General features: G+C 32.1%; 1 protein-coding gene across 12 annotated transcripts in view; it reads left to right on the top strand.

The window, feature by feature from the left end:
• Positions 1 to 12,290, top strand: part of LOC118189353 (rho-related BTB domain-containing protein 1-like) — a 265,646-nt gene that overhangs the window by 212,831 nt on the left and 40,525 nt on the right. For 11 of the 12 annotated variants that reach the window (XM_085817263.1, XM_085817262.1, XM_085817264.1 and 8 more), the window contains 2 exons: positions 370 to 463; positions 557 to 710. In XM_085817263.1, the coding sequence (XP_085673389.1) occupies positions 370 to 463; positions 557 to 710 (248 nt within the window). The remainder of the gene's footprint in view (positions 1 to 369; positions 464 to 556; positions 711 to 12,290) is intronic. The other variant, XM_085817266.1, reaches the window with a different exon arrangement.

Here is a 12,290-nt window from a genome sequence, read left to right on the forward strand (position 1 = left end):
TAATGCATTTATGCTGAAGTGATGAAATAGCAATAAAGATCCTAGTGTGGTCCATCATTTTTGTAGAACACTGTTGAATGTGAACAAATATTTGAAGAATATCAGTAATTCAGTCCCTGTAGGTTTTCTTTTTCAAGTTAGGTATATTATGAAAGTAGGTCACTTCTTAGGAAAATTCCATTAGAACAGATGTTAAGGTATTTGGTACACTATTTCCTATATAATTATAAAATTATTATTTACTTTTTTTCCAACTGATCTGTGTGTTTTTTAATTCATTTTTGTTTGTGTTTGTATATTAATTAATAACTTACTAAACTAATAATATGTGTGTCAATAACTGTACCCAATGTTTTGAAAAAAATCTAGATTTCTTTACACTGGAGGCTTAGATCATAAGATGTGTATAAATATGACTGAGCTGTTAGATGCAGCTGAACTTATGGACATACCAGAACTTCAGGTTAGTACTTAATTCCTCCATGGTGAGTTGGTTACTAAAAATTTTTTATGCATTATTTTTGCTTTTGTTATATGAAAGAAAATTGTCATTCAGACTTTTGACCGGGAGTTGTGCTCTCCTGTGCAGCTACTTATCGGCAGTGGGCAACACTTGCAGAAGGAGCTAAGTTCTGAGCTGCATCAGAAGTTTGCGCAGAAAGTTAGAAATAGAATGCGAGAGGTCTGTTTGCACCAGGGGCTATTTTCAGGTAAAAATAGATAAATTTTTAGTTTTCTTTAATATTTAATCGTTTAGTGCTTATTATTTGTTTCATTATAAATAATTCTAAGGATTTCTTTGTTTTTAAAACATATATTGGTCTGAGCTTTGAGCACTGTCATTATCATGACATCACCTTAATGCTTTTTCTTTTTTAACATTTTGAATACATAGCAATTGAGGTGAAGCTTGTTAGAAAATTTTCATTAAAAATCTTATTTTTTCATTAAGCAGGAAATAAATAAAATGTTAGCAGAGTAATATATTTTCATTGATATAGTAAATATGTACAGTGTTAAAAGCTTCTAAAAGTTTTGTTTTTATGGTAATTTTTTGTACTATAGGATCTCAGTTTTAAATCTTCAATTTTCTTTCCTCATTTGTGTAGGATTTTCTCAGATTCTTATGTATTGTAGCACAGTCCCTAGAAGGGTCAGGATATAACTTTAAAATAATACAAGATTGTAAGATGTAATATTAGTATGTTTCTTAGCGTTTGGATTGTAAACAGATTTCTAAACTCTTCCTGTGAAATTGACAAACTGGTATTGTTTTTTAAACTCTTAATACCTTTTGTAGTGTCAGTAACATCAATAATATTATTTTCTCCCTTTTTTCCTCATGCCCTCACGTAAAGTGACCATACTTCCCGAAATTCCAGTCCCTGTCCCGATTTTTCACAACTTGTTTTTTGATCCTGAATTTATAGCATTTGTCCCGAAAAACAGTAGTATGAGAATGTAAAAGTTTAAATGCATATATTTGTTTATGTAGTATAGATTGCAAACTGAGAATACAAGCATAATTTAAGAGACGTGTGCAATACTGGCCACATAAACAGGGAATTACCCATCCAGCATTTACTTGAGAAAAATAGCAATGGAGGAGTTCTATTTCTCTTCCCAACCACCCAGCATACACAGAATTTTTGCTCACAGCTGCAGTTGAGACTTTCACGTACAGACAAGGCTACAATTTTTAACTGATAATCAGTTCTACTGTGATTGTATATACATATATTTTTAAATTATCAATGGTACTTTACATACGTGTTCAATGATGTATTACATATGTTAGCGTCTATCATCTCCTTGCACATTATTGCACTGCATCTAAAAATAATTCTTTTGTCATTTGCTCAAATTTCATCATAGATTATATCCGTCTAAAATCATCTTTCTTTTGTCACGTTTAGATTGTAAAATTTTTACTCCATTTTGATTTTACATAAGGATTAAAATTTTTTTAAAATATCTGCCAAAATGATAACGTGTAATGGTGTTTCTGTTTGGCAATGACATCTATTTTTAATTATCAATGGTGAATTACATCCCTGTTATGTGTATCCTTTACTGCAGTTTAATTTAATTTAGTATTTATTTTTACCATTGATATTTTTAGTAATGGGTTTAAAAAAATGTACATTTAATGAAACCCTGCAGAAGGAATACCTGTTTATTGAAAAATCTTCATATAAATAGTAATAAAAATAAAATATTAAACTCTTCTTTGGCATAGTTGATCATTAAGGAATTTCTTCAAACAGGAGAAAATGGATGATAAGGAAGAAGAATTAGCTGCAGTAGAAGGTACTTTTGCATACTACTATTTGAAAATGCAGTGACAAAAGCTTGGCTACAATTTATTAACACTCAGTCTTCAATATTTTGTAAAGTTATTACAACAACTGAAAATCAGACTGTGTCTATATTTGATGTAATTGCTTCAACAGATGCTCTGAAAGCTTCAGTATTGAACAAGATAGAAGGAAACTTTATTCCAATAAATGTTATAAAAACTCTTGAAAAACCTGAAGAGAATGAAGACGTGTCACAATACAAAGTTATTGAATTTCGAGAAGCTATCGTTTCATTTTATCAGACTGCTCTTACTTATTTGGATTCTTTTATAAGGCTGCTTTTACTTATTTTACAGAGATAGACAAAACAAAAACAAAAAAAAAAAAAAAAAACTATTTCAGAAAGGAAATGTACAGCTGGATTATATTAAACGAAATCCCTTCTTTAGAGTTTTTCTTCAGTATTCCTGCTACTAATGCTGTAACGGAGCGAGTGTTTAGCATTATGAACAGTTTCTGGACTAGTGATAAGAAACAGCTTAAAGTGGACACTATGTCTAGTATATTAATCACCAAAATAAATTTTGATAAAATTGCATGGACTTTTATAAGAAAATCAAAAAAGAAAGCAATGTTCTAAGAAATATTCATACTTAAAAAAAATATATAAAGCTACTTCATCAAAATAATTTAGAAGGGTTACAAATTTATTATTTTGTTTAAAAATTAATACTGCATTTTGATTTAATCTTTATTTATTAAAAAATATGATATATCATTATTAAAAAATACAATTTACATATTTTGATTTATATATATGTATATACAGTACAAAGTCCGTAATCCGGACTCGCCGGGACTTCGGCGATTCCGGATTAGGGGTTTTTCCAGATTATAGATCATCAATTTTAATCTGGTAAGATGGCATGCAGAAATTATACAATTAAAAATATGAAACCGTAGTTTATGAAATAAAGAGCAATTATGATCTAAAGGGTATCAAAATTTACAAAAAAAAAAAAAAAAAAAAAAAAAAAAAAAAGAAGCATAATATTTATTTGTTTACTTTGTTAAACATTTTTTTTCAATGCAAGTTTAACAACTTGCATTGTTCTTTTGTGCTAAACGCACATGCGTGTAAAGCATAAAAAAAAAAAGTTTTTGTGGCTTTGAGGTCCGGATTATAGATTGTTCTGGATAATGGACGTCCGGTTTACGGACTTTGTACTGTATATATATATTGACCTACATATCACATTTACCACAATAACAATAAATAATTTATTAAAAAAATTATATATATATTGTCTCAAATTTTGAACATCAAAATCTGATCATCTTACCTTATGGTGCAGTTAAAAGCATACTCGTTACATATTTGAGAGGTCCAGAGATCGAGTCCCATTGAGGCATTGCATATTTTTCATGTCTTCTGCTTCAAAATAACTTACTGACTATACAAAGAAACATTATTTTCTTACAGTTTCTTAAAATATATGTAATCAATATGCTCAGGCCATCTTCCAATAATTTCATCTTCATATGTTATGTGTTGTCCATTCTTATCTTTTAGTGGCATACTCAGATTTTGTTTTCTAAACTTTCACTAAAATTCGTTTTATATTTTATGTGTAAAATGTTTCATTTTCTGCTGCAAATTTGAGTAAAATCTCGATCTCAACTGATACATCTTTCGGCTTTGGCAAATTATCACCTACAACATTATTATCAATGCATTCCTTACCGCCCACAATGTTTGGCTCTGGGAAAATTACTACTAAATCTATTTCACCAGGACCATCATCATCTGACTAAAACATCATGTTGATCTAACTCCTTCATAAATTATAATGCTTCATTCAACTGTAAAAACTATAATGAGTGTAGGATATTTGTTCTTTTCAAACAGTTGTTTTCTGGAATCTGTAAAAGAAACACCACTCTCTATGAAAATCTGTAGATTCATAAAAAACACTACTTTGATGTTACTTTTTTGCAGCATTTTAAAAAATGCGTATTTATGGAAACGAAGTCAAATTAATAACCTTACTTTTCGACAGTATTTATACATTTTAATGTTTTTGGAAGATAGTCATGTCTTCCTAAAATTATTTGATTGGTTGCACCCTCTTAGATCTATTCAAAATTAAAAGAGAAAACTTTGCAAAAACGTACCAAAATGATCATTTATTTTTATAAAAAAAATAATGTGAGAGAAACAATTTTTTCCCCCAAAACCAATGATATTTTATCTACAATATATAAAATAAGTTGAGGGGTGGGGGAAAACTGTACAGAAGGAGGAAAAAATGTTTTGACTAATGTTGTGAAAAGGCAATGTTAGTCATTAATGCGTTAATTTTTTATCAAAATCATTCTAAAAATGTGTAAACACCCTCAGTATTTTGCAATTAAGTTCTCTCTTTTTTAAGTTTTTCTTATTTACCTGATTTTTCACTGTCCCTGTGCCAATTTTTATCTAATTTATGTGTATATGCAAATTATTTTTCTTTCTTTTTTTTAATAACTAGAATTTTGCTTGCTGTCTTTCATTAACTACAAATACATTTCAATATTCCTCCACTTTTTTTTTTCTTTTTATTGTTTGTTCCTCTTCAGATTTATGAGTAAATAAATAGACATAGTTAAAAATTTAAGATCTCCATTAAATTTTTAGTTGAGAATTATTGGAATTAAGCTTTATTCATTAGCTTTTATTTGTTTTTCTTTCTTCCAATTGTTTTATAAGACTTTCTGGAAACATAAATGTAATAAATTTATTGACAGACTTACCAGTAATTAAATGTTGTGCTACAGAATGATGAATTAAGGGTTTTCAGAATTTTAGCTTTATTTATGCTTTTACCAAATAATGGTAACTAAAAAATATGTCTCCTTTTTGTCTACCAGTTGATGCAATCTACAGGGTGTGTCTGAAAAGTTCGGTGATTGGTCTCATAATTAAAAAACTGTGCCGGTTAGGATCTTGCACTCACACAGACGCAGTGAGAGAAATGCCATCTAGAGCCATCTAAAGGCCATTTTACGACAGATAAGAGGAAGCGCACACTATGAGCGGCTTAACGCAGTCAGTGGGAGAAAGATTGTCAGTGTGACATGGAGCAACGAATAAACATAAAGTTTTGCTTCAAGTTAGGCAAAACGGCGACGGAGACACATAATATGTTAGTGAAAGTTTACGGTCAGGAAGCAGTGAGTAAAAAGTGTGTTTATGAGTGGTTTAAATGCTTTACAGATGAAAAGGAGGATGTCAAAGATAAGCCGCGGTCAGGACACCCTACAACAAGCACAACTCCAGACAATGTGGAATGAGTTCGACGGATGCTTGCAGCAGATCGACGACTATCTTTAAGAATGATAGCTGGTGAGTTGCAGATAAGCCTAGACAGTGTGAGCACCATTGTGCACAAGCATTTGCATAAACATAAGATATGTGCCCGGTTTGTACCGCACTTGCTGTCATACGAGCAAAAGCAATACCGGATGGAAACCTCTGGAGATTTTATCGACATGTGTGACCGGAATCCGCAATTCTTGGAAACAATAATTACAGGTGATAAGTCGTGGTGCTATCAATACGATCCGGAGACCTAGTCCATGGCATGGTGTTCAATGTCGTCACCCCCTCCCAAAAAAAGTCGTTTGACGCAATCCAGGATCAAGACATTTTTTATCTTCTTTTTTGACAGTAAGGGTTTGATCCATCGTGAATTTATACCCATGGCTACAACCGTCAATGCGGAATACTATGAGGGGGTTTTGAAATGGCTGCTGCTACGCATACGCCAGATTCGGCCACAGTACCGGAATGGACAGTGGAATCTGCTCCATGACAACACCCGGCCGCACACTGAGATCCGTGTAACCCAATTCCTCGACACGCACCAGGTTCCAGCTTTGGATCACCCTCCATATTCTCCAGATCTGGCTCCCACAGACTTCTTCCTGTTTCCCCGCCTCAAAGGAATTCTGAAAGGCCAACACTTTTCCTACATTACTGAGATCCAACAACGTGGGACAACGGTGCTTCGAGCCATACCGAAAGAAGTGTTTGCAGACAGTTTCCAACAATTGTACACCCGATGTGAAAAGTGTATTGTTGCTAATGGCAAATACTTTGAAGGCCAGTAAAGCTATTTTGCTTGTTTCCTTATTTTTATGGTAAAATTCACTGAACTTTTCGAACACACCTTATATTTAGTTTTTATAGGATAATCAGAGAATTATGCAATAAATTAGAAAAGAGGTCTACCAGTAATTATATTGTGGTTTTATAAAATGATGGGAAAATCTCTCTGTTTTTATGTTGTTTGTCACTTGTTTATTGTGTGTTTAGTAAGTGTTGATTTTTTAAATTCACATTAATAGGGTCATTTCATGTTCAAATATACACCTTCCAAAAATATTTGCAGTTTTTGAGAAAGTGCTTCTTGTATTTTTATTTTTAGTAGTTTCTGAGCTGTACAACTAAGTTTGATAGTCATCTTTTAATATGACATTGAAAGAACCTTTCAAGAAAAAGTACATAAGTACATAAAGCAGAGGGGCATTAATTAAAAATATATTGCAACCATCTGCATAGTTATAAAAGTGAGAATAATTTTTAATTGAAGTTTAGTCATAATTTTTTATTAATTTGATTTATCATGCTTGAAAGAGAGCAAATGCCAGTTGCGTCTTCTGAAAAGTTATCACTATTAACTTGCTTTTGTTTAGGATGTGTAAAAATCTTCCTTTTCCATTAAGTATGTCACTGCACTCTTAATGTTTCATCAGCAATTTGAAAATATGTAGTATCTTAATATATCTAAATGTTCCAGTACATTTTTTTAAAAATTAGGCAAAAAAACTACCTTGTGTTTCGCACAGATTTTAATTGGAATTCTTTCAAATTTCAAGGGTAAATGGGTACAAGTTCCTCTTCATCAGGAGCAAAAGAAAATTCTGAAGACCTACCCCAACACAAGGTTTTTATTTTGCCTACTTTTAAGTTTTATTTTTGGGAGATTTCATTTCTTACTTGATACCAGTACATCTGTAAAAATTGGGACTGTTTAAGTATCACTTTCATTTTTATCACTTTAAACCATCAGATTGTCCTAAATCATATCAACTGTCATTACCTCTGTTGTTCATCAACTTTGATGATATTTTGAGAAACGATGGAACATTTTAGAGATACAACTTTATTCTACTTTATTAATGCTAAAATTTGTATTTGATTCATTCTCTTCTGTTGTTCTTGGTTATCCATCATTCAAATGGGGGGGGGGAACTGCATTCATGAAAAATTAGAGAAAATTTTGAATGTAATTTTATCCCATGGTAAAATCGATTTCCATTCTGAATTTTAGATTTTCCCCTTTATATATTGCATTTTTATATAACATTTTCTAATGAAAAAGTTATTCTTATGATTGCTTTCGAGACTAATTCTAGCAATTAAAATATTTTTGGAATTTATTTTTTCTTTTGATACCCAAGCTAGATTTAGTGATATACTTCGGTATTTCTGTTTTATAAAGGCCTTGGTAAAAAAAGGGGGAATTAACACTTTTCTTCATGAGAAAATGGTTTATTTTTGCACATGCACGTTTACCTTTTTTCAGCTAATGAAAATTATTTCATTTAAAATGTTACCATTTCTCATTGTTAAATAATGTAGCATGTTCATTCTTTTAAAATAAATAATTTTTCATCATTAAATATTTAATATGGGCATTTCACCTGGCAAGAAACAAACAATTATGGATTTACACTTATGCACATTGAGTACTCACTAGTGAAAATGTTATCTATTATTATAAACACTTTTTTGTTAAATATTTAATGCACTTACTATTTTCATTTGGACCTTGATTTAAAAAAAAAGGTGCTATAGCTAGAAAGAAGGAAATTTATGGAGATTAACAAAATTGAGGAACAAAAACAAAAATGCCTACCATCTACTAGACCTAACAGTATTTATGTTCTTGTATTATGCTGGCCATTATAGTGTACTGGACAGTTTATTAACAGCAATTGCTTTGCTAGCCACCAGAAAATGTTAAATATGAATTTTAGTGTATGTTTATTTAAATATATTTTAAATAAATTGCTTACAAAATGGTAATAAATAAAATAATAAACAATACATTATTTTAAATTCCTTCTAAGTTTGTATTAAATAAGTTGTGCTTTTTAGATATCGAATGAATTTCCAGTTTGAATTGATCTTCATTTATCTGTTTTATGCAAATTTATTGCAATAAATCACATATTTTTAAGCCTGGATTGCAATGGTGTTTTCTCTTCCCAGAACTTAACTTCAAAATGCGATATTTAAATGAACGTATTAAGCTTTATTTTCCTATTCCTTATTCCAAGACCTGGAAAAGTCAAAAGTCATTAATCCGGACTCGTCGGGACTTCGGCGATTCCAGATTATCAATTTTTCTGGATTGTAGATCATAAGTTTAAATCTGGTAAGATGGCATGCAGAAATTATAAAATTAAAAATATGAAACCGTATTTTATGAAATAAAGAACAATTGTGATCTAAAGGGTATCAAAATTTACAAAAAAAAAAAAAAAAAAAAAAAAAAAAGCTTAATATTTATTTGTTTACTTTATTAAACATTTCTTTCAATGTAGGTTGTTTAAGTTGCTTTGTTTTATGTGATAATACTTTCTCTTTAATTCTATAAACAGACATAATTTCTTGTTCAGTTACAAAGTTCCGCTGTTCAAGTCCTATAATTGCTGCGTCGAGAATACCGACTAATTTGTCAATCGAAATTTTTTTGTTTTCAATAACCTCTGTGTCACTTTCTTCACTATCGGAAGCAAATTATAATGATGAGGAATTTGATTTAAATCATATCAAAGACGGAATACATCGAGATGAAATACTACATTTAGTAAGGAATTATAAGCCAAATAAAATGAAAACATCTGCACTGAAGATAAGGATAGTGCTGACAGATCAACTTCCAATTCATTGCGTGCTGCGGCGTCCCCGCTCCCCGCAGAGCAGCGTGAAATTGATAAACAGATTTCGGAATGGTTAGGTCAGTTTTTGCAGCAATTCCACTTTTGCTTAATGGACTTCGAAACTTACTTTCGCTTTGTATATTCTTTACATATTAGTAAATATATATCGGAAATTCTATTTGGCATAATCGAAAGTTCAATCTTACTTTTATAAAATTGCTCTAACAGTCTGCAGAAAATAATAAGCCTGATCCAATTCGAAGATTAAGGAACAACGCAATCTGCAACATTAACTGAATTAGATAATTTTAGCATAGCTTATACCATCCGTTATACATTAAACGCTCATGCGTAAACGTATTTTGCGCATGCGCACACGCATATTCGCAGCCGTAAAAGTTTTATGCGCAAGCGTCAATGCGACCCATGCGCAGAAAGTTTGTAGCTTTGAGGTCCGGATTATAGATCATTCATGGGTGTCCGAATAAACGACTTTTGACTGTATAAATAGAAGAGTGATATGATTTAAAAGCATATAACTGAAAGATTACTGAATGTATTAAAAAAATTCATAATTCTGTCATAAAGAATTAGTCCCTTTTTAGATCAGTCAAGATGAAGCCATTGTTTCTCTTTTGCTGTAGAATAAATTGCGTCTTGGAATCACAAATTTTAAAAATAATTAGTCTTCTATAATTTGTATATCTGATCTCTGGTGTTTCAGTGATGCTGAACTAAAGTCTATGCTTACGCAATATTTATTTTTTCTAATTGCTGTAACCACCACCATTATTATTATATTCTGTGTTTGTTGTATCTGTTTTATATACTAATATAGTATCAGTTTATATTCCACATAACCATATTTTTAACATGAATATAAATTTCTATAGGCTGCTGTAATATATTTAAAAAAAAGGTAAAAGAATTTCTGCTTTATGTACTTTTGAAAGTGTATAAAAGCATAATTTAGGATATCTGGTATATCTGGTTGTAACAAAAGTTTTCCACCAAAAAACATTCTAAATAAAGTTAGGGACGGGGAAAAAAAAAACATGAAAGCAGTACCTTTAGTGCGGGGAATAACCATCACATAAATCTATGATTTTCTGCCAACGTTTTGGTAGTTTTTGAAAGCCTCTGACCCAAAAACTTGGTGGCCACAAGTCCAAAAAGAAATCAACCTCATTTCCAATGATCTTTGTATAATGTAAGTTAGCACCAGCAAGATGTAGCTGCAGGTATGAAAAGGGTAGCAGTCCAAAGAAGCGATATTGGGGCTATATGAGTGTGGCGAAAGATCCCATTCGAGTCCGTACAGTGTTCAGCTGGTGAATGCAGACACATGTGATCTTGGATTATCTTGATGCAACATTATTTTTATGCACTGGAACTCAGTTCGACATTTTTCCTTAATAGCAGCATCAATACGGACTAACATCTTGCTGTACACCTTACTGTTGAGGGTTTTACCTTTTTCGAGATAGTCCTTGTGGATAATACCACGGCAATCCCACCAGATACAAAACATAATCGCTTTGTTAGTCAAATTGCATATTGTAATGCTGCCAGCGAGCTCAACGGGCACAGACCAACCCACTTTGCAGCTTGTGTTGTTGAAATAAATCCACTTTATATCACAAGTGATGATCCGGTCCAGAATTTTATCCTTGCATTAATATTCAAGCAGATTAGTACAGACTCAAATATGTCTGTCCGTATCTGCTTGAGTCAGCTTATGCAGTGATTGAACTTGTACATGAAGTTTATGCGATGTGTTATGCATGACTGATAGACATAGCACTAATGTCAAACTCCTTAGCAAGCTCTCTAGTGGTTTCAAACTGATCTTCTTCCTCGAGTTCTCGCAGGCAGGCCTTACCAGCATCAGTAGGCCAGCCAGAGTGCTCTGCTTCTTGAATGTTCTTCCCCCCTCCCCAATGGCGGGCACTTGCCTATGCCGGCATCGGTCACTCCCAAGGCCAGATGTGGTTTTCTCTTTATTATGGAGGCACCTAATAGGGGAGCTACCTTTGCCTCATATGAAGGGACAGACAATTCACAACCATGCTTTCTCCAGGATTTGAACCCGGGCCCTTCGGTATCACAGTCAGGCTCCCCTAACCACTATACTGTCACTTGCTGCCCAGACGCTTCTTGAATGTCATAGTGCTTGTTTTTGAACTTTCGGTACCAAAGCTTCATAGTGTCATATGATACAACATTAGTATCTAAAGCTGAATACATGATTTGGTGACATTCTGTAGCTGACTTTTTGCAACAGAACTGAAAGTAAATGATGGTTCTAATCTGGTAGCATAATGCTTCCATTTCAGACACCTTGTCCTTAATGATAACGATATTTCTTTTACAAATTTCACAGCACAGTGTTCTAAAGCAAGTCTCTTTGTTTCAAAATATGATTAAACATTCTAGCGTGAACTGTTTGTGCAGAGAATATTTGCGGTGGTGGAAAACTTTCATTAAAGCCCGATATATCAGGTTTATACTTCCTGTGTTGTATTTTATATGTGTTGGGTACGTGCTCAGTGATGATTACAAGATGTACACAAACATCGTTTATTCTACATTGCTCATCTACTATTCTATATTACAGTTACGATTAAAGATAATAATAGATACAGTTACAGTTACATATATAACATCTCCCTTTTTTATAAAAAATAATAATAGTAGTAAAATTAAACATATTCTTTTAAATAATAAGGTTTCTTAACAGTCCTACCAGATCAAGTGACGTAGTTATGTCCATTTGAAAAATTTGATGATACTATACCTCTTTCACTATTTGGTGACACAACACTTCTGTTAGATTTTGAAGGACTTACAGGCACATCTAAATTTGTAGTGCTCCTACTATTTTCATGTATCTCGGGTTCATCTATAACTTCATTCTCATAGTTGTTTTGTATTGCAAACTCTTCCTGATTAGTTCCTTTTAGGTCTCTTCTGTTCCTTTCTACAATTCTTCCATCT

The sequence above is a fragment of the Stegodyphus dumicola genome, chromosome 5, assembly GCF_044657685.1.
Source record: "Stegodyphus dumicola isolate Sdum_Otavi_A_Nest chromosome 5, ASM4465768v1".
In the NCBI taxonomy this organism is placed as follows: Eukaryota; Metazoa; Arthropoda; class Arachnida; order Araneae; family Eresidae; genus Stegodyphus; species Stegodyphus dumicola.